General features: G+C 46.1%; 1 protein-coding gene across 1 annotated transcript in view; it reads right to left on the bottom strand.

Annotated features, from left to right (window-relative positions):
• The window catches only part of Col22a1 (collagen type XXII alpha 1 chain), a 266,961-nt gene that overhangs the window by 67,230 nt on the left and 176,154 nt on the right, over positions 1–23,577 (bottom strand). The window contains exons 41-45 of the mRNA XM_012948295.2: positions 13,558–13,593; positions 11,995–12,048; positions 10,777–10,821; positions 7,031–7,078; positions 479–592 (exon numbers count right to left, since the gene is read on the bottom strand). Of these exons, the coding sequence (XP_012803749.2) occupies positions 479–592; positions 7,031–7,078; positions 10,777–10,821; positions 11,995–12,048; positions 13,558–13,593 (297 nt within the window). The remainder of the gene's footprint in view (positions 1–478; positions 593–7,030; positions 7,079–10,776; positions 10,822–11,994; positions 12,049–13,557; positions 13,594–23,577) is intronic.

Here is a 23,577-nt window from a genome sequence, read left to right as displayed (position 1 = left end):
TATTGGTCACACCTTGTTTTTGAGACGCTCTTACTCTGTAGTTCAGACTGGCCTGAACTTGAAACATATCCCAGACCTACTTTGAACTTTTCATCCTCTTACCTTAGCCTGCCCAGTGCTGGGAGTGTGCACTTAGCTTAGAAAAAAGGCTCGTCAATCTGGAGGCTGCCTTGGTGCCTACTGCACAGTACAGAGATGGATGGATGGATGGAAGAAGAGCTAGTAAAGACCTTAAATTCAAAGTTGTATGAATTTCTGGTCATCTGTGTGTATTGAAATATCACAGATGATATTTTCTCCAAGTAACAAGGGTGCAATGCCTAGAATTTCCATAGCTCTCTCCCCACAGCCCTGTGTTCCTCGGTGACCTCCAGACGTCGAGCCTGAATCCTTCTGGAGGCATGAGGCCAGTGTTGGGATGCACGCATGGAGATCTTCTTGCTGCAGAGATAAAGACCACATCCCTGTTTCTCCTTACCTTTTTGCCTTCTGTGCCTTCTCTCCCCTGCTTTCCCGGGAGACCTTTGTCCCCTTTAAAGCCAGGCAAGCCAGGGAGGCCTGGAGGACCAGGAGGGCAGTCCCTGCACACATCCTGAGAGGAAAGAGCGAGCGAGAGAGAGAACAAGGAAACAATCTTGGAACTTGCAAGGCAAAGTGGCCATAGTTCTTCCCTCTCTGGGTAGAGATTTTGGTTTTGATGCCACAAAAGGCAGGAAAACTATGAGATAGACTGATTTACTGCCCAGGCTCACCCATGTCTAAGCTTATCTTAGCCCTGGTATGTCTGTCAGGGTTATTAGTCCATTGTTCCATTTCTACCTAATTCTGGCTGACTGCATAGCTAGAAGTGTACCCTAGGAAAATGCATGTAAAATGCCCACAAGCATTAAGGAAGCATTAACAGAGCACATTTAAGACAAACACTTAGTCTTACTAAAGATAGCCTGCTCTGTCCCTGAGGTCAGAGTCAAGCCAAGCTGGGAGGAAGCCTCTGCAGGGTGCCAAGGCAAAGTGGTTTCTGAAGAAAGACAGAGAACAAAGGCGGCAGCAGGCACCCACCACCGCTTGTCCTTGCTGTGACATACAGCCAGCTCTGACCGGCTTAGCACTCTTCCTTGCAGTGAAGAAAGTTACTGTTCTGTCAGGAGCACACCTTCTGGTTTGGCCCTGTCACCTCTGGATCTCCAGGTTCAAAGGACGGTCAGTACCAAGGGAAACTCACCTGGCTACTCTCTGGCCATCCCTAATCACCTCTCCTGAGCTCTTGTCTCCCACTCTTCTTCTTGCCCTGCCATCCTCTCTTCTTCTCATGAGAGTTAATAATACAAATAAGGTACGGAGAACATTGTTAAGACAGCTAGATCACGTCCATGCCCAGAGCATCTGGCTACCATTATTAACACATTATTCATTTACCCTTTACGTCTTCCTCTTTTAAAAGAATATTTGCAAAATGTCTGCTCTGTTAGGCACCATCCTGAGCTTTGAAACCACAGGGAATGTGAGTCCTAAAGGGTCTGAGGCTGGTGGATGTCAATCTATACATGATACATGCATTAGCCAAGGACTTCTGAGTGTCCTGTCAAAGGTCAAGCAGATGCATGCGACAGCTACCCATGTTCATAGTCAATGAGCTACAATATCAGGTATTTTCATATCCATCATACCAATACCCTTTCATGGTTTGGGCTTCAATAGTGAATGAGCCAGGAGACCGGCCAGCCAATTACCTGAACTTTTGATGTCCTGTCACATTTTTTTAGTGCATGGCTTGACTGGAGTTTGCAAAAAGCAAGCACTGATAATTACTAGAGTGCAGGAAGCAAGATTAAATGAGATAACATATAAGAAACTTTGTTTCTTGTTTTGTTTGTAAAGCAGCAGAGGAGGAAGGAACCAGACTTTCTAGTAAAGTACCTTAAAATCAGATTCAGTGAAACAATGAAACAGTGGATGGATGAATGGATGGATGATGGATGGGTGGTGGGTGGCTGACAGATGAGTGGGTAGGTAGGTGATGGACAGACAGGTCTGAAGCTAGCCTGATAACAGTACTAATTCAGACCACTGAGCATTTTTTGGACTTGGGAATATGCAGGGATTTTTGGGAAACAATTTTTGAAGCAGCATCATAACTTCAAAGAGATTGTACCTGAGTGATACAAAAATCTAATTACTTTCTTATTTCTTTTCCATTTGCAGCAGGGCTCTCAACCTGAGTCTGACGTGCCGGCTATGAAATAATGTTCCTTGAAGGTCAGAGCTATCAGCAGTCCTAGGTGTTCCCAGTAATAGGGCTGGACTTAGCATACTGGTTCAGACTGTGAGATCAGTGAACATGGGGTGAGGTTAGTCCCACTCACAGTCTTCCTAATGTTCTCCTCTCTAATGTTGGCTCCTGACACCCTGGTTCCCCAGTCTCTTGGCACTACACTCCTTCCCATGGACCACATCAGATTTTCTCTGAAACTCTAGAGACCAGAGGTCTGATGTTGGACCTTGCCTAAGCCCAATTGAAGCCCTGGCCCATGTGACCTATGCCTTAATCTTTCTGAGTCAGTGTGTGAAATGAGGACCTGAGCTCCTATCATAAATAATAAATAAAAATGTGCAACGCCACGTTGGGCACAAAGCAGAAGAATGGTGAAGTGTAGCAGCTATATATCCTTTCACGCTTCCAGTACTATTTTTCACCCTGATTCTGTAGCCCTGCCTCACTCACAGATTAAATGCCCTGAGTCATCTGTACTAACTCTCAACTCCTACATCATTCCAGGTAAGCTACTCAATCAATTTGAGTCTACTTCCTTATCTATAATAATAAATAAAATAAGGCCCGCCAGGTATGGTGGCACACACCTTTAATCCCAGCACTTGGGAGGCAGAAGTAGGAGGACCACCATGAGATCCAGGTCACCCTGAGACTACATAGTGAATTCCAGGTCAGCCTGAGCTAGAGTGAGACCCTACCTTGAAAAACAAAAACAAATAACTAAGGCTCATTCTCCTACTTTAGGAAATTGTTGGAAAATTTAAATAACATAATGCTTATAAAGTTCCCAGCATCACTCAGAGTTTAATCTATAAAATTGCAAAGGTTCCTTGTCTTCCCTTCTATATGCCTTCCTTTTTTCTGAGACCTGCTCTGAATATCCAACACCTTTGTCACTGTATACTGGTTCATTGTAGTGTAGCCAACCAAATAAATCTAACGCCTACCATATGGAAGAACACTGCAGTCTTTTCTATGTAGGGAAAAAAAAATGCAGGCTGTAGGGATGGCTTAGCAGTCAAGGCAATAGCCTGCAAAGCCAAGGCACCCAGGTTCAATTCCCCAGGATCCCCATAAGCCAGATGCACAAGGTGGCACATGCATCTAGAGTCCGTTTGCAGTGGCTGGAGGCCCAGGCATGACCTTTCTCCTTCTCCCTCTTTCTTTCTCTGCCTATTTCTCTTTGTCAAATAAATAAGTAAAAATAAAGTTTTTTTTTTTTTTTGAGGTAGGGTCTTGCTATAGCCCAGGGTGGCCTGGAATTCACTATGTAGTGTCAGGGTAGTCTCAAACTCATGGCCATCCTTTCACCTCTGCCTTCCAAGTGCTGGGAATAAAGACATGTGACACCATGCCCAGGTAAAATATTTTTAGTTGGGAGATTTTTGATAACTGCTTGGATCTCCATACTTTTTTTAGGTCTATTTAAGTGATTAATCTCATCTTGATTTAATTTAGTTAGGTTATATAAATCAAGGAAATCATCCATTTCTTAAAAAACACATTGCATCCAAGGAGTAGACTTAACCTCAGGGTATCTCATCCAACCTTTGGCTGGATATCTGAATCCTCATCCCAATATTCCTCTCTAAGGATTGTGTGGCATGCACCCCAGACACTCCAGGTGGTGGCAATAGAACTCACCAGCTGCCTGTGTATCATCAGAGCATTGACCAGAAGTCTTAGCTCATGCAAGCATGAAATCAGAGGCAGCGAAGTTACCTTCAAGGCTCTCAGATTGGTCATACTAAATTTGAGTATTCGCTCTGCCATGCCTCAGCTCTGTCTGGCCTTATCTATGCCTCAACTTCATCTTCTATAAAATTCAATCAGTAATAGAACATTCCCCCAAAGTTTATCATGAAGATTGGATGAAATAAGATTAATGCAGGAGAGTTATTTAGTGGAGACATTCTGACGTCGGCCCCTCTGGAAACAGATTCAACTACAGAAGTCCATCTACTGGGGACTCTCAGAAGGTAAGCCTCCCACGCTGGCAGCACCTCAACTGTCAGGATGAGATAAGGGGTGTTTTGAAATGCTTGGTGACAGGGGTAAATCTTCTGTAATGACAGATGCCTTCTCAGAAGGAGACACACCAGTTAGCTGGTTGGACTGGCAGGATTTAACCTAGAGCATCCAGTTGGCAGCAGCTGATTCCAAAAACAGGGAGCTACATATGTTCAGCTCCACAGCCCCAGCCTGCCCACCTAGCACAGGCTGTTGTCCACACGCTCCCAAGTACAGCTCAGTCCTTTGAGACCAGGGACTGCCTGACCACAGGTGCTCATGTTCCTTCTGAGGGGTAGGATGCTCAGATGAACATGGTGCATCCTTTATGGCAATGAGGGATGTTGAATTGTCAGTGTCAATGCTGTTTCCATGAGGTGTGATGCTTGACACTCCCGGCGTTCTCTCCCATTCCTATTGCATAAAGGATTGAGTCATCTTAAGATTGAAGTCCTTGGGGAAGGAACAGATACAAATCTAGGTCTTTACAGAGCCATAGAATTATGAGGAATATTCTAGGTTAATAAATGCCTTTACTAAATAAGGAACTGAATCACTAGATAATTATTTCCTATCATGTCCTTGGTGGTGGGGGAAAATATCTGTCCTGGCAATAAAAATTTGTAAAGATTGTTCGACTGCCCCTATTTTAATAAAATGTGTAAGTTTTCATTAAGGTAACTCAATGTGTAAAAAGATTAAAAAGCACCAAATGTAAAAGAAGGATTTCATTTTCTTTCATATTTCTCCTTTGGGTCCATGCATGAACTAGGATTTTTTCTGAAATTATTCAGTGACTTTTGAATATAAGAAGTTAGTTTAGGGCCAAACACATGAAAGCTAATGTTAGGAAAAAGGTTTGGCATAAAGACAGCACAGAGTCCTCCACTCCCATAGCAACAGATGTTCTTCCTGAAAATACATCTTGTGGTGGTTTGATTCAGGTGTCTCCACTTATGTCTTCTGAATGCTAAGCCCTCAGCTGGTGGCAATTTAGGAATTAGAGCATCCTGGGGTTGGGGTATGGTTAGGGGCAGGCTTACAGGTGTTATAACCAGCTTCCGCTTGCCAATGTTTGGCACACCCTCCTAATGCTGTCCACCTAATGTTGGCCAGGAGGTTATGTCCACCCTCTGCTCATGCCATCATTTTTCCTCACCATCATGGAGCTTCACCTCAAGTCTATAAACCAAAATAAACACTTTTCCTCCCATAAACTGGTCTTGGTTGAGTGTTTTCTGCTAGGAACGCAAAGCTGACTGCAACACATCTTAACATAGCCTCACTCAGAATTTCACTATGGCAAGATTCAAGTCCCTGTTGTGTGATGCAATCTTCTGAGGAAAAAAAAAAAAAATGCCATTTTTGTTAGAAGCATCTGTGATCTCTTATGAGAGACTCTCAGGATCAAGCCTGTTGACATTCCCCCATAGAAAGGGGAAGAGGAAGGTGGGTAGGGTCAACAGACCCTCACATGAGACCTTAGGGGCCTCCTGTGACAGCTGCATGCAATGATGCATGAGGTCGCAGTGATAAGAGTTATGTAGATGGTGGAAGATCAAAGGACAGGCACCTCCATCTATGTAGGTATAGGGAGGTTTCTGACCATACTGGTATGAGACTTCATACTCCTGATTATAACCCCTTGCCTGTGCTTTGTAAGGAAGCTCACAAACCCTTTGTTTCATCAGAGTGAACTTTGGTAGAATCTTTTTTTTTTTTTTTTTTTGAGAGGGGAGAGAGAGAGACAGAGAAAGAGAATTGGCACTCCAGGACCTCAGCCATTGCAATGAAACTCCAGACACATGTGCCACCTAGTGGGCATGTGTGACCATGCACTTGCCTCACCTCTGCATCTGGCTTACATGGGATCTGGAGAGTCAAACATGGGTAATTATACTTTGCAGGCAAGTGCCCTAACCACCAAGCAATCTCTCCCACCCAAATTGGTTATTTTTTTTTTTTAATCTGCTCAGGGTGCTCTGTCTGGAGGTCAAGCTTTCATCAGCTTTTCTTCAGAAAGGAATTCATGCAACAGCCTTTATCCAAGGCACCTCCACATCCCCCATGGCTAAGCTTCCAAGCATAACTCCCGTCATGTCCTGTTCTACCCCAGCCCTCTTACAGTCACCTTTGCCTCTCCCAGGAAAAGTAAACACCATTCTGGAAGCCAGGTAAGTCTGTACCAAATGGGGAAGTGCACTGACCAGGTCCTTTGACCAGCTGAGCCCAGAAATCAGCTGTCTGGCTCTACACCCAACCTTTTTCAAACAGAAGGCAGTAACATGTAGTGACCATGTCCACCCTTTGACCACAGAACACTAGATTCTATTCCCATGTCTCTCCTATCCATTGAGCCTCACAATGTTTCGGGTTTCACATGCACAAGATGGTAACTTAAATAGTACTTACCTTATGGAGTTGAACACTGATGAAAAGATACATATACCAGACTTCAGCGTGCACTCCTGAGAACTTTTTCTCCCATATCAGCATTGTCCCGTAAGGTAGCCTCCCAGCCACATAAGGGGACTAAGTACTTGCAAAGTGACCAGTGGCAGTATGTGGTCAGTGGCTGCCATATTCAATAGTGTGGATTTAGCACGTTTCTGGGCACATAGTGACTTTCCAGCAGATATCACTGTAACTGCTATTAGTACAGTCATATATTTGTTTAAAGTGAAAAGTGTTTGGAGTTTCTAATCCCCATCACTATTTTCAACACGCATGCACTTTTTTTTTTTTTACCTTAACTAAGAGATTTATGTCCCCTGGAGACAGCAGTGAAGAAGGACCCTGTCAAAGTAAAAACGAATGAATGCAGACGTACAGTATCTTCCATGCATCTTCAATGAGTGGCCTTCAGTAGCGCATCTGCACATGTGTGAGATACAAACAGCCCTGCCAATGTCCCAAGCCTAGAAGTCACCAGAGAACACTGGCCCCTTCAGGCTGCCAGCCTGGATCACGTCTGAGGATGTCAGACTTTCCATCTCCTCATGCTGGCCTCTTCTGGTTGTCACTGCCCTTCCCCTAATGCCCATCAGAGCCTGACAAGTCTAGGTCTACACTGGAGGCAAAGGGACAAACTGCTTGCAACTCAGCTCTCATGAACTTTTCCCGCTGGGCAATAATTGTTGCTATCCATATTCATATCCTAGCAAAAACTGAGACCAGTGTCTTCAGCTCTCATGGGTGAAGCAGCATTTCTAACCTCAACTCTTATTTGGGGCTGAAAGTCTTTAGTCTGAAAAGGAGAACTTGGACCTCGGAGGTAATTGTAAAGGCGCTGGAGGTGTGTATGTGAGAGGCTGCATGTCACTGATCTCACATCCAAGCTAACGGAGAGTGGAATGCAGCCTGTTAGGACTACGGGAACCTAAAGTCCAGTTCACACTTTGGTGTAAAGAACACAAATCTGGGGAGAAAAGTAGAAATAAAAGTACCTTAGAAGAAGGTGTCCTTCTGTGCAAAGGACAGGTCAGTTAGCTCAATTGCGAACATGAACTAATGAGGGAAAAGGAGCTAAGAGGCCCGCTCTCCAGAGGCAGGCCGTAGACTCTGCCCTATGGCACAGGAAGCGCAGGTCAGAGTTAAGTACTCAGGATGACTCCTGAGTAAGTGTGACTGTCAGTGTAGGAACTGTAAGTCGTGTGTCATCCTGGGGAGGCTGAAGGCAAGACACTTATTCTAGCTATTTCCCCTTTCCCAACTCCAGAGGTTTTCTGCCCCATTCCCCAAATAATAAGCTGCCTGACTGTGGGGACATGCGTTTACATAAAGTGCTGGCTATGATGGCTACATTGTTTTCTGTGTTACAATGCTCAATAACCTATTGGGGAAGTTGGAGGAGGGGTATCTGAGGTACTGGGGCTTCAGTAACCCTGGTTTGGAGGCTCAGGGAATATCATGGCAGCAAAAATCCACTTAGCATGCAGTTGGTGAAGACAGGTCTGAGACCTCCCCAGCTGTCATGGAGAAAGGCTGACCTTTCCAACAGTAATTAACCTTTTAATTTTAAAAGGAGTAAGTCTTATTTTGATGTCCCATATGGTTCCCTGGGAAGTTCATAATAATTTAGGGTTCAAATTGTTCCCACTGAGACAGTTTTTCTGAAGCTGGTTCCATTCTATGTGATATCTCGTGGTGCCATTTGGTAATCGAGTGTGAGCCCTCTGAACATGCTGCAGGCTTTTCAGAGAGAGAGAGAGAGAAAATGTGTGTAAAGCCCCCCAGCATGTCCCTAAGATGATTTCACCATGGTCACGCTCACCCCGCTTCTGTAAGTCCAGGAAGAAGGCTCAAGAAAGAACTTAGGAATGGTTTATGTGGGGAGAGTAGCCTTGGAATGAGGAGCACGGATTCACAGCAGGCTTGAGTTGGACACATGCTGGACACTATTATTAGGCCCGGTAGCCCAAAATAACATATGTAGGACAGACTGTGTCCTCAAGGACCCTCCTCATTCCTAGTGCACAAGCTCCACGGAGCTGACTGGAAACACCAGCTGGAAATTCCAATGAAGTCACACTCCCGTTGATGGATGGAGAATGCAGATGGCTAGCCAGGTGGGGAGTTCCGTGGTGCCCACCCATTGCACAGCTCCATGTGGGATCTGACCAAGGTGAGGCATGAGGTGAACTGAAGTCAATAGAAGGCTCTTTCTACTATCAAGCCCTAATGCTTTTCAGCCTTTACCAGAGAGCTTCCTTCAACCCATCACTGGCATTGCATTGCCACTGCAGGCTCTTCCTCCATAAAGCTGACCAAGCACAGGCCTTCAGCCCAAGAAGTCTGTTTCTTGCCCAGGTGGGGAAAGTGCTGGACAAACAACCAGGTCACCCGTTCCACCCCTAGATGATGGACGACTATACAGGAAAGGGTTGACTCAGCAGGTCTGGGTTGTTTTAGCCTTGCCCATTCCAGAGAAAGACAGCTCTGAGTCTTGGCTAGTTCCTAGGGATACACCTGCAAGCCCTTGCAATATCCTGGATAATGACAACTAAAGATGTCATTGCTTTCCTGCAATCATGAGGTAAGGCTGATAGTCTATGCTAACAATGTGATGGATCTATGACGGGGCCCATGGGACAAACAACATCAGTTTAACCTCTTGAGAGGCTGGTGCCTGGGCAATTAAGGTTAAAGCCTGGTGAGGAAGGTATCATTGATGCTTCATTTGCGTCTGAACTGGTCTCACTCCTCTACCTTCATCACACTTTGCACTGGCACAACGATGCAGCTTCTGAATGACTTCCTTGAGGCACAGAAAGCTGATTTCATTGAGGAAAAGAGGCGAGTGAGTACCTCCAATTTCTAGCTGGAGTACAGTCGTTCCACTGGGTGTTCTTCAGTTAAGTTTCTGGGCTGACATAAACCTTGAGCCCTGTTCTCATCGCTGCTTGCTCGCTAACTCCACCTGAGGCAGACAGCTGGCTGAGTCACAGGCACTTGGATGAAACCCAGCCAAGCTAGCAGAGGAATTTAGCAGGCCCTCATGGCCAGCCTAGGGTGAGGTCTCTGGCCAGGTGAGCAGCTTGGTTCTGTCAGCAGCTTGTGGGCACACTTTTGAACGCTGTGGTTCCCACCTCATGGCCACTGCCTCTTGCTTTCTTGTTGGCAACTCTCATCCAGCGAGCTGACTCCTCCCCCTTCTGCGCAGCTGCCTTCCCCAGCCTCGAGACAGCTCAACCTCATGGCCTCTTCCCTGGAGGGTCAGACATGACCTGGTCATCTAGATAAACCTTTGGGACTTCTCTGGCATTGGTAACTCGAAGGACGTCCCATTTGATTAGGGTGCTGCACCTCAGGGATACATATAGGACCTATGGCTGGACTGTGGCTTTAAAGAGTGCCGCCCAGCGCTCAACGAAGCCTGTGGGGCTCTGGGCTGGACTGTGGCACAACTGCATTCAGGGAGATGCGCATTTCCTCAGGACCTTCTAGCGCCATTGTTCTCATGTGAGAAGACTGCTTCCAACCTCTAAATGGGGACCACTGACCTCGCTGCCAAAGGGAAGGAAGTAGAAAAGCTGAGAATTGTCAGCTCATTCTGCTTCTGTTCATTTCCTAACCCAATTCTTCTTTTTTCAGCTTCTGCGACCTGTTCCGTACCCCAGGGAAGCTAAACCATGGGGTATACCCCAAGGCTAGGCTGCCTGCTGGCTTACGGCTGAACTGAAGCAAAGGGAAGTACTGTCAGAGACATGGTTGGTAAAGGTGACAGATGCCCATTTACCTCAGGCCAAGTTTTGCCTCAGTGACTTTCAACCCCCATTTACAGCTCTCATCCCACCACCCCAGCTCACTTCAGGCTCGGACAACAGGCACAGTGGTGGAGATAGCTCCCCACTGGGTTGCACTATCCCCCGGAGCACGTCCCCCTGCCCAGCTGGGCCTTTGTTACAGCTTCTTGAACTGACTGAATTGCACTTTATTTCTCACTGGCGCCCTGACGCAGTCACTGTTCATGTGCAAGCAAAAGGGTCACGTACTGGTTTTCCAGGAGGCCCTCTTTCTCCTGGATTTCCTGGTGCTCCCTATGAGACGAAAGAGAGAACACAATCACTGTGGTGAACACATTTTTCCTGGTGCCTTCCAATCACCCCTCTGGACACCTCCATATCTACCACATGTAACTTGGTGTAGGCAGCCTGCTCAGAATAGGGGCCCTAGTGAACATCTTGGTTTCCAATCTCGGCTGAGTACCCACACTGGACAGGAACCAAGTGAACCAGGCCCTTCCTGGGGGACTGTAACATCTTGCTTCTTTAGGGTGTGGGTGGAGAATTCACCAGTCCTACTCAGCGCTCCTCCAGTTCTGCCTAACACCACCCCAATCAGGGTGCTAATCCATGCTGAGGCTGAGATCGAGAGACCCAAGTGAAACTTCATTCCACCAGGGAAATCTGTCTCATAGCTTCTGGGGCTCCCTTGTGAACTAATGAGTAGCACTGGCTGGAATGTAGATTGTGTTGTTAGTAATGTGGACTGTGTTCTGTCCTTAGTATAATATATTTTGTAATGTATTTTTCTCACATACCAAAGGATGAAACAAGTGAAGTAATTTAAACAAATCAAAAGGTAATGAGAGGATGAGGAGATGGCTCATTCATTAAGGTGTTTGCCAGCAAAGCCTACAGACTCAGGTCTGATTCCCCATGACCCACATAAGCCAGATGCACAAGGCGGCACATGCATCTGGAGTTTGTTTGCTGTGGCTAGAGGCCCTGATGCACCCATTCCCCCCTCTTTATCTCAAATACAATACTATTTTTAAAGGGTAATGATGAATAATGGCAGCAGAGCAGTTAAATGTGAATATTTGGAGAAAGCAACCAGAGGGTGGCTTTATTTTCTGAAACAGAACCCGAGAAAAGGAAAAAGATGTCTTGTCCCTGCTTAACAAGATGGAGAGACACAGGTGTAAGTAGTAACTACGGCTGCTTACTGTGTCAGCCATCTGCATCACTTCTCCATGTGAAAGAAAACTGGGGACTGCAAAAGTAGAAATCATGAGCAATGGAATAGTAAAAATAAATAAATAAAAAAAATTAAAAAGCCAAACAAACACTCTGGGGCTTCATGGAAACTCATGACAGAGCCGTAATGCTGGCCACATGGTCAAAGAAGGCCAGGAAAGAGGCTCAGTGAGCTTATATGGGTGACTCTTAAGAACCTCGACTAAGTCCCCAGCTTCTCACTTTACTTACATCTTGGCCAGCTGGTCCCTGAGGGCCTGGGAATCCGGGTAAGCCTCGAGATCCCTGGTGAAAGAAGAAAGGTCAGGCTCTAGCTGTAAGCAAACACACACCCTTTCCTTGACACTAGTTGGTTCTGATTACAAAGGCCTGGTGTAGAGAGGATCCCCGCAAAAATACACGTGCCAAAAGCTCCATGCTCGCAGCTGAGGAGGTAGACATGCCCAGAGAGGATACTCAAAAAGCCTTTGTTTTCATACCCAGTACCCACTTACAGACCTCTTGCTGGAGTGGAGGGCACAGCTCTAGTGGTGAGCCAGGCCTGACACCTAATCCGAATCATCCTTTTGTGCACCTAGGATAGCCAGCCTGCGGGCTGCTAATTGGTTAAATAAGTTTCCTTGCACAAGGCCCAGCAAAATGCTCAGTCCATTTGTGACCTTTGCTACTTTTAGTTTTGGTGGGTTTTTTTTTTTTTTTTTTCTAAAGTACGGTCTCCTTTAGCCCAGGCTGACCTGGAATTCACTATGGAGTCTCAGGATGGCCTTGAACTCACAGCGATCTTCCTACTATCTGTCTCCTGAGTATACGTTGTTTAAGTGAGAAACTCATCACCCTTCTGCTGCAAATTTTTGCACAGCCTCCGACAATGACACAGATCTCTTTTCCTCATGAGCTTCGCCTCCCGGGAAGGAATCATCTCTTCCTCGCAGCAGGGGCTGCACCTCTGCTTCCCATTCTCAGGGTTGGATTTCTCTTCTGAGGTCTTTACAGACCCCCTTTCACACCTGCCTTCTACCTAGAGTGCCATCTTCCTCACCTCTCTTTTGTATCCCTTGTTCTGGAATCTCGTGCCTATGAATTAATGGTTTTGAGCCTCAGCTTCTTCATCTATGGTAAAAACTTCCCTGTCCTCCTCAATCAGAAAGCATATGAATGAACATAATGTAAAATATGCATGCACAGATAAAAAAGAGACAATATTATCTCAGCTGATAATATGTAACTGCTCCTCTGACAGGGCAACTCACACACGGCTGGTACACCCATCAGCAAATGCAGGGAACGTGCATCCCAGAGCAGACGGCCAGTGGTGGCCCCTCCTGAGAACAAACGCTTCCTCAGACCCTGCTGTAAAACGAGCCCAACAAGTGCCCCCAATGGACCATAGTGACTGTTGACCTCATGTTACAGACTGAGAGAAAGCCTCTCACTTGTTCTTAGCTAAGCAGTTGGGGATGGGTAAGGCTAGAATTCAAACTTAATTCTGCTGTCCACTTGAGCAAATTCATTAAACTGGGGTTGTCCGTCTATAGTGAAGAGGTGCCTAAAGAAGAGCCAGTCTCTGTTCCTGCCCTGCAGGGTAGGCGCGTAGGGATAGGTGACCTTTTCTGGTCATGCATGGCTTCGTTGCTGTGTCGCGTTCTGCAAGTCCTTGCTCACAGGGTGATGAGTCCCTATTGTTCCACGGTAGGAACTTTCAAAAGCTATTTTCATTTTTGGTTTCTCTCATTTAAAATTACTTTCACGAGACAGCAGAATTCCTTATAGCCCATTATTAAAAGCATACTATACCTGGGGTCCTTTGTCTCCTGGTGGTCCAGAAGGGCCCTAAAAAACAAACAAATAAATTAGTTAGCAAAATGGACATTAAATGTTCATCTAAACATGCTTTAGTGACACTTTGGTAGAATTCATTCATTATGTTGTATGGCAGGGTTTCATGTAGCTCACACTGACCTCAAACTCACAACATACCTAAACACGCCTTCATTCCCCTGATCCTCCTGCCTCCACCTCCCAAGTGCTGGGATGACAGGCATGGGCCATCATGCTCCTTTTTGTGGCGCTTATTTCTAAGCTACACCCTATACAGTCCTAGAAGGATTTGTTGATTCCCTCCCATCTTGTCCCTGCACTGTTATCACCCACCCTCACTCCCAAACAGCTCCTGAGAGCTGGGCTACTTGCTCTCCATAGCTCCAGTGTGCCAAGGTTCCCCCATGTCACACCCCCTTGTAGAGGCACCAGCTCTTCCTGCTTAGGGCATGCAGGAACACACCAAAGCCAGGTGTGAATGCAGCAGTGGACAAATCTCTGTCGGTCAGGAGCTGGTGGGCCTGCGCCTGAAGCCTTTGCTACACTGGTGTTTTACACGGCTGGTGGTCCTGCCTGCGTGCCCAGGGAACACTCTTGCAGAGTAGAGTTAATCTCCTTCCTGCCCTCAGCTTAGCTTGCCTGCATCTTGCTGTTAGCAGAGCCCCAGAGAACACCCTAGGTATTCCCAAGAGGGAGCAAAGATTTCACACAAAGACCAAAGTACATACAGTACAAAGACCAGGTAACCCACAAGTCTGCCCATCCCATGTATCCAAGCACTGCCAGGAAAAAAGGAATGTGCAACATTTCAGATCATAAAGGAACAGAGGAAAACCCTAATGATCCAAAGAAACATGTGTCAAAGCAGCAGAGCCCCATGTCTGATGGGAACAGGACTCTCAGGGATGTGCTGGGACAGGAAAAGAATGGGTATGAGCTCTTGGGGTCAAGATGTTTGTGGTTGCTTTAATCTGGTATCCCCCATAAACTCAGGTTTTCTAAATGCTCGCTCACCAGCTGATGGAAACTTAGGAGGTGGAGACTTGATGAAGGAGGTGTGTTGCTGGGGGAAGACCCAGGGAGTTATTAGGCCCCAGCTTGCCAGTGTTAGTGGGTCACCCTCCTGCTACTGTTTTCCATGAAGGTGATGTCCAGCTTCTGCTCATGCTGCGTTGTCCCCTGACATAATGGAGCTTCCCCTCAAGACTGTAAGCCAAAATAAAACTTTTGCTCCCCATAGCTGCTTCAGATCTGGCGTTTCTCCCACCAATGACATGGTAATTGCAACAGTGGTGGCTTAAATGTAAAATGCTCCCCCGTAGCCTCAAGCACTTGTGAGTTAGCCTCATTCTTGGTCCCCAGCTGCTGGAGTCTTTGGGCTGCAAAGCCTTGCTGGAGGAAGCATGCCACCAGAGGCAGGCCTTGGAAGTAGGTAGCATAAACCCTCTTGCCAGGACAAGCTAACTCACTCCTGCTGCTTCCTCCCAGCTTCTGTGACAAGGTACGACACCCTAGCTATCTGTTCCGCCATGCCTTCTGTCCAGGATGAAACCTGCATTGAAACTGAACAGATACAAACCTTTTCCTTCCGTAAGATGCTTGTGGTCAGGTGTTTGGTCCCAGCAATGCGATGGGAACTGCTACCATGTTGGAACTCATGAAATCAGGTGATGGCACTCTCTTCAGTGTGTTTTGATGGGGATCCATATGTTTTACATGGTACCATGGGTTTTGCATGGTAAGATTTGCATCACAATTACTCTAAGGAACACTAAGTAGACAACATAGCGATGGCTTCTACAGCCACATGCATTTCTCTTCTCCTTTCTACAAGGATTATACACTGGGCATGCTTATCATAAGTGAAGATGGATTTCTTCATGCAGAAGTATTCCATAAAATAAAGGAAGGAAAAATAATGGGAAATAATGAGCCTCCATTGGCCACAGGCAATCTCTGATTACTTCAATTCTACTTTATTCCAGAGGCAGGAGAAGCCACTGTTCATACACAGGGAGGACAGGAGAAGGAAATTTAGAGCTGAAAAATGCAAGAGTGTGGAAAGGACTTTCAGTATTAGTGTCCAAGCCAGGAGTGGTCCCAGCTGCTTCATGCGTACAGCCTCATCTAACCCCTGCTGGAAGACTGCACACTGGCCATCTATAACACAACTTTACTGCAGATGGGGAAGCTGGACTTGAAATCCATTAAGTGACTTAGCCATCATCAAGCAGTTAAAACTGACACTCAGAACTGAACCTCCAGTGGTCTATGTGGCTGTGAGTTGCTCCGTTATACACCACACATCATGCATCTGAATTTTGCTCATCTCAGACAAGTTCCCAGTGAGGATGTACATGGTGCAGAATCATTTCTGCTTCATTCTGTTTGCAAATTAAATCCCACAATCTACCCTCATGCATTTAACTTGTTGATTAAACCAGGCTACAAACTCCTTTCTTGTGTCACTTAGTATAAAATCTACTGTGATGGATGGGCTTTGCATTCAAAGGTCTCCATTTTAAAAGTTAGCTTTGTCAAATATTAGAAGTTGACCCAATTAGACTGGACTCTCAGATCTTCAGTTTTTCCACTTATAGTACAAAATAATAATAATACAAATTAGCTATAATAGAAACATAAAGCTTTTAATACAAATTACTAGAGGATCACTTTGCCTTGTAGTAACAGAAATAAAAGAAATATTGAGTTAAGAAAAGCTCCTGTGTCTGTCCTATAAGACAATATTGACATAGACACTTTGTCCCCTTTGAAAAACATGCAAGTGTGTGGTGGAAGATGAGAACTGGGTAGAGATTTTCCAGTGCCTTCTTAATTACAAAGCTTAAATGTTCTGGCAACTGCTACCTCTGTTCAAAGATTATGCCCTCTGTTTTGGTTTGAGTGTGAAATGGCCCAACTGCTACATGTATTTGAACACTTGGTCCCCAGATAGTGGTACAACTTTTGGAGGTATGGAACATTTAGGAGGTGGGGCACAGTAGAAAGAACTGGACTGCCAGTGAGAGGGTCTTATGGGTCTTACGGGAGGGTCTTGGTGGCTAAGTCGTGTAGCCAGCTGCCTCCTGCTCTTGATGCTTCAGTTGTGAGCCACTCTCACTGCCATCACTCACCATGGTGGACTGTATCTCCTGATCTGTGAGCCAGAATAAGCCTTTCCCCCCTTAGGCTGCCTTTGTCAGGATGAGAAAGCAGATAATATACTGATGTGCTTGTTTCAAAGTCACTTTATTTAATCCCCCAAATTCACCCTTGGGTTCCAGCTTCCACCAAGAGGAGCTAGGACTCCTTGAATGGATAGAGATTGGACCAAAGCTACAAGATAAACCTACCTTCCCTCTCCCTCAGAGAGCAAGGGATCCTATGATTATGGCAAAAAACACTCACACTCAAGGTCAACTTGCATAAGGAGCCTATTGGACTCAGATAAAACAATGTTGGTATCCGAAAAGGAGAAAAATTATAGCATATTAAAATATTGATGCATTTATATACATGAATTCCGACCTATTCTTAAGTACTATGCAAGCAGACCTGGAGTGATTATCTGTGTAAGACATCAGCAAACCAGGTCATTATTTGGATGTGACCAGTAGGAGAAAATGCAAGCATCTACATGTGGCCTTCCACACTGGGGATCACACACAGAGGCTGTACAGATTGTAAGGGAGGGAGCCTGTCTCTATAGAGAAACAGTCCAGCTGATAAGAAAGAAGAATTGAAAGAGCTACCATAGCATCAATTTGCAAGCCTTGATGTGCTAATTGATGGAAGCCTTGTACATCAAAGGGTGAAACATCACAGAAAGAAACTCCATCTGACATCTGGTGCCTCCTGATGGAGGAACACGCTACCTGTGAAGTCTTGCTCAAAACATAAGATCTGAATCTGATCAAACCTCTGGGCCTTAGTATCAAGTAATGAGCAGCTCCAGGATAGTGGTCCATGCTAAACTATCACGTTAGCAAATACAAAACAACTGAGACTAAAAACAAACCTGATTTCATGAATAAGTGTCTAAAGGGGAACAAAAGGGGGAAAACATTTATAAATTAGGCAATGATTTTATTTTTAAAGATTTACCAATTGATTTTGTTTACTGGGCTCCTAATTCCAGGAAGAAAATTCCTGAAGGACAGCATGGGAGAAACAGCAAGAAATATCCATGGTGGCTGGAATTGTTTGGTAAATTGTGGTTATGTTTTCAAGGTTCTTGTCTTTAGAAACATACACTGAAGTGTGTACAGATTAAATGATGTGTGCTTGAGACATGCTTTGAAAAAACAGAAGGTAGAGGATGATGAGAGGGAAGGAAGCAGTGTCCATGTGGTCATTAGCTAAGGGATCCCAGGAAGTGTCCGTATGGCTAGCTACATGACAGTCATTTTAGTATTCTGACTACTGTAATTCTCCATAATAAAATTACACACACACACACACACACACACACATACACACACACACACATATATATATATATATATATATATACATATATGTATATGTCTTATATATGTATATGTATATGTATACTGTCATACATTGTATTAGAAAGCTTTAGTCAATGACATAATGCACGTATAACGAACTCCCATAAGACTATATTGCTAAGTGATTCCATTGTTATTTAAACTTGTGGAAAGGATATGCCATAAAATATGCAGAATGAAAAACCCTAACAATGTATTTAGTACATATCTCTACCTGTGACACATGATGCTATGCATCTGTACATATATAATGTCTACACACACCCCATACACATACATAAATATATATATGAAACAAATGTTCACATGCCTACACATGTAAGAATGCATGCAGTTGGCTGTCACACTATTAGCCTTTCTTGATAATTGCAGGTGGTGGAAACTCACAGGACTGACAATCTTAAGGGGCTTGAGGAGGTAGGCTGTACACTTACTCTTTGTTTATTGTTATAGTGTGGCCAATTTATAAGACGTCTCTTCCTCACATCACAAACATATATCAGAAAATCAACTACACTTTGACTCTCCATAACCTTTGATCTGAACGTCTACAATGTGCACAGGCAGAGGGAAGCAACTATGGGACCAGTCAAGATACGGTGCTGGAGGTAACAAAAGCCACTCCCACCAACCTATTCAGGATGCAGAGGTTCAGGGTTGAGTTAAACAGGTTAGGGGGTTTATGCCCAGAGGGACACTAGTGAAAAGGGTTTAGGGGCTATAGAGCAAGGCATAGACAGTAAAGGGATTTCAGGCTCCCCGGGTAGAAGAGAGCCATGGCCAGGAAGTTCAGGGGAGCAGGGTCTAGTCTGGAGAGGTCTACATCTCTCGAAGCAGGAAAGAAGCAGGCTCAGGCCTGCAGCATGGACAACTGGCAGCGGCTCTGGAATCTGCAAGAGCTCAGGGGAAAAGAACAGTGAGTCAGAGGCGCAGCAACCTGAAGAGATTGGTGGAAACCCAGGAGCAGAGGGAGGGTGGTGCGGCCAGAGGCGGCAGTGGGAGTGCCAGGTGGATGAGAGGCTGGGGCTGCTAGGCGGGCAGGGACTGTGGCAGCAGGGACTGCCCCAAGCCTCTCCCTGTCGGGGACAAGCAGTTTGTTTTGTGATGGTTTGTACTGACTGTCATCTTGACAGGATCTGAAATCTACTGTGAGGGATCAGGTTAGCCTCTGGGCCTGTCTGTGAGGGATTATCTTGACTGGGCTAACTGAAGTGGGAAGAGCCACCTAAACTGGATTACATAAGAAGTAGAGAGCTGGCTGGCCAGCAGCATTCACCACTCTCTGCTCCTCACTGGGGACTGACGGTGACCAATTGACTGGAGATCCTGCTGCCACCCTTCCCTGCTCTGATGGACAGCGACCTGGAACGGTAGCTAAATGAACCTCCCTCTTCTCAACTGGTTTTTGTCAGGTATTTTGTCCTAGCAACAAGAAAGTCAACTGGTTTTTGTCACGTAATTGTCCCAGCAACAAGAAAGTAACTGATTCAGCTGTGTATAACCAGAACCAGCCAGGAGACCCAATCTCTCCAACGTGCCATGAAGCAGGTGTCCAGGGCCGGGAACAGTAGAGACTGACCGTGGCTCTACACCCCGAGTGAAGATCAGCTTACACCAGCTCTGCCTCTCACTGGTGGTGACTAGACCGGGGTCTGAACCTCTCCAAGCCTCAGTTTCCTCTTCTGTAAGTGGGACACCAAGCAGTGGTCCCTTGTTCTGTTCAGAAAGGAGAGCTGGCAATCAGAAGTGAAAGCAGGAATTTGTGAAATGTGCAGGAAAATAGACGGACCCGGAATCATATTATGCGAAGTGACTCAAACTCAGAAAGACAAAAACCACATACATGGTCTCTCTGATAAGTGAGTCCTAGCTTGCTACATCTACAAGTACGTATATAGCAAATGTGGATAAAACCTGCACAGGTAACACCATAACTAAAAGCAAATGTAAAGAGAAGAGGCAGAAGAGGGATGAAGGAAGGGCAAAAGGGTATTTGTGACATGTACCTGAGGAGGAAAGGTACAGAGAGGTGGGGATTAAGAAAGAGGGGGAGGGGTCTAGGATAGGAATCCACAAAAACAAATTGTATTTTAAAATGCCAAAATGAATGATACCTAATCTCTGCATGCCAACTAAAATCATAAAAAAAATAAATCAATAAGTAAGTAAGTAAAACTGTCCATTCCTCACCCACAGAAGAAACTCTTGGACTTTCATCTGAAACCCAACTTTGAGATCATCAGCTCCTGGCTATATACAAAGAAGCACAGTGTGGAAATGTAAAGAGAGCAAAATGTTATATTTTTCTACATTTGTTTATTCCTAGAGGAAAACAGAAGTCACTTCCTTGTAGGAACTCATAAAAGAATGGAATGAAAGACTTGGTTAAGCAGATGGGGATGGTCAATAAACAGGAGGCTCTGCTGGTCGGAATAGCATTTCCTAGGGCCTGCGCTGTTGAGAAAACTCCTTAAGATAAGTGGGGCTCCTGGTCACAGGCCTACCTCACACCCCCCAGGTGCTTCCTGTAACTGACCAACAGACCTGTTTGCAAATTCCTTTTTTTTTTTTTACTTTTATGGCTGTAATTATCACATGTGAATTATGATTTGTGGTTTAACTGCCATCTTGTTGTTTTGTCTCTATAAAAGCTGACACTCCGAACAGTTAAGGGCTACACTCTGAGATTCTGGGGTGCAGACCTGCTTTACTGGACTTCCTTTCTTTTCTTTTCTTTTCTTCCTTTTTTACCCAATAAAACTTTGCCTCTCATTCCGTGAGTCAACGGTCGTGCCGGTGTGCCACCGGACCCCGTAACAGAAGGAGAAACCTTTCCTTCAGAGGCCCTCTTCTTTACTGCCCAGGGGCCCTGCCTCTGTGCCCGCCATAGCGCGGCAGTGGGTCTCAACCAAACCAGCCTTGCCCCTTTTTCTGAGTGTTAATCTGGGGACCAAAGCTGGGGGCTTGGTCCTGAGTCACTACTGACCAGTGCCTGGCATCCTTGCAATGGCCGGAGAAGATGGGATACTTGGCTCCTATCTAATCCTAATGCTCCTACCTAAGGGAAACTTGTAAGCCCAACATTGCTTCTTACCGCCCCAGGGTATAAACAAGAGAAGCAGGTGAGTATGTGAATAAGTCATTTGGTTCACCACATAAGCCAATAAATAACCAGGAGCAATGATGGGACTTATGAAGCACAGGCAGGGATAACGGCTCCACGTATGAATCAAACACATCACACCCATCCCGCTGCAGTAAGTCATGAAGGCGTTTGCATTGAGATTGCAGCCAGGTCCTCGTTTCCTCAATGCACATCGAGGAGAGTGGTTCTCTTCTCCAAATCTGTTTCCTCCCCAACGGTGGGCCCACTAGGCTGTGTGAGGATTAAATAGGAACTCACGTGTGTGAAGGAAAGTGAGACTTGGGGCCTCTGCTCACCCCCCTGCCAGGATCAGATGGACACCAGTCTCACTCTCACATGTCTCTATGAGTCTCACATTACCTTGGAAACTAGAGGAGTGCTTAAGATCACTCTTCCCTGGGGTGTGTGAAATGTGCCCTTGTCTGAAATGAGAACATTCTGTGTCTCCAGCCTCTCTGAAATCAGCAAGCCATTGGAGGGCAGTGAGCCAGCTACAGTGTGTGAGCTTGTTCAGTGTGTAGGCCAAGCTAATTCCATGTCATTTCAGGATGGCAAGGCTAACAAAGTCATCCTGGGAGCCAGAATCGTGTGTGTGTGTGTGTGTGTGTGTGTGTGTGTGTGTGTGTATGCATGCATGCGCACATGTGTGTGTACCGTGAGTTGAGGTAGAGGGTGTCAGTCTTCACCACCCACCTTGTTGCGTGTGCGCACACGTGTGCGTACTATGAGTGCAGACGCATGCTTTCCACAGCTTGTGTTGAGGCAGAAGGCAAGCTTGCGTGTCAGTCTTTACTAGCCACATTGTTTTAGACAGGGTCTCTTGTCTGCTGCCATGGTACACCAGGCTAGCTGACTTGTGAGCTTCTGGGATTCTCTTCTCTCCAACTCCCATCTTACCGTAGGAGTGCTGGGCTTATAGCTGTTCACTACTGTGTCTAGATCTATGTGGGTTCTGGGGATCCAAACACAGGTACTCATGTCTGTGTGGCAAGCACTTTACCCCTGAGCCATTTCCCCAGTCCCAGGGAACAGGTCTTTGGAGATATCACAGGGACAATGGCAGGTGGCCAGATGTCATCACCAGCAGTGTGAAGTGTCAGGCTGTATTCCTTTGGGTCCTTGATGGCTCCTGCACAAACTGATGGCACTTGATCATAGGAAACTGAGGAGGAAAGAGCCAGATCTGGGTCATGCGGCTGTCAGTGGGATCCCCATCCCTACAAAGCCAAAGCCCCGGGTATCTGTCTCATAAGCACTTTGATCTTCCAGAGGCCTGGGTGAGCTCATGTCTCAGCTTTTAAATCTTCCTAACAGAAGATCAGAGACAGCGTGAAGATTAAAGGAAGATTTCTGTTAATGAGTGTCTCGAAGCAGGAAGCCAAAGCCCCATAGCCCATAGATGACAATGGCCTTTACTGTAACCCAGGAAGGGCAGGGGGCTGACAACCACGTCTACCTGTAGTGTGCATGCTCTGGGTGGACTTACTGAGATGACAAGCCCTGTCCGTCTCGCTGAAGCTGCAAGGCAAGGTGACAGAGGGGACCAAGAAGTGGGTGTGGAAAGTGTTCGCATCCTGCTCCTGCTCCAGCTCTGGTGTGACCACTGCACCTTCTGACCTTCACACTGGTCCATGGGGCAGCAGTGATGCAGCACACAGGCCACTGGTTCCCTGGAAACAGCAGTCCAGTGCTCCTTGCTCCAGGCACCTGCCTAAAGCTTCTTTAGCCACTCAGGGACCTGGGGCCCCTGGCCAGGTGGACAGGTCCTGGAAGGGTACCTAGATTAACAGGGTTGGTCACTCAACCCCACCACTGCCTTGTTCCTTCTGCAGAACAGCTCAAAGACTGTGCCCAGGGGCCACTGGGGTGAGCAGCAGCTGCCTGCAATGCCTAGCTGTTCATTAACAGACTCTCCCTAGGCTCTGGGTCTTTTCCCTTTCTTTGCCATACTCTGTCACTGCCTAAGAGGTAATTTCTCGGGTCACATCCCAAATAAACTCTTCAACCCGGGGATCCCCATCTAAGCCTTAGGTGCACAATAATGCGCCTCCTCCAGGAATAATGAGGTGTAGGGTGTGATGCTCTGCACCCCAGCATGGGGCAGAGAAACATGGCACTTCTGTGCAAAGAGCCCTGTTCCTGCAAAGGGCTTCACATTCCCAACACACGCGACATGCTCCTTCATCACCTCCACCGCACGGGTGCTTTCAGTGTGTCCTTGAACGCTCCCCCCTACCCCCCACCGCACATTCTCAGGTCACCAGCAGGCTAGGCTGGTAGCCAAAGATAGATTTATAGGAATGCAGTAAGGTTTCACCTACCACGGAAGCTTTTAATAAG

The sequence above is a fragment of the Jaculus jaculus genome, chromosome 2, assembly GCF_020740685.1.
Source record: "Jaculus jaculus isolate mJacJac1 chromosome 2, mJacJac1.mat.Y.cur, whole genome shotgun sequence".
NCBI lineage: Eukaryota > Metazoa > Chordata > Mammalia > Rodentia > Dipodidae > Jaculus > Jaculus jaculus.
Note: the sequence above shows the minus strand (reverse complement) of the source record. Positions and strands in the feature narration are given on the sequence as shown.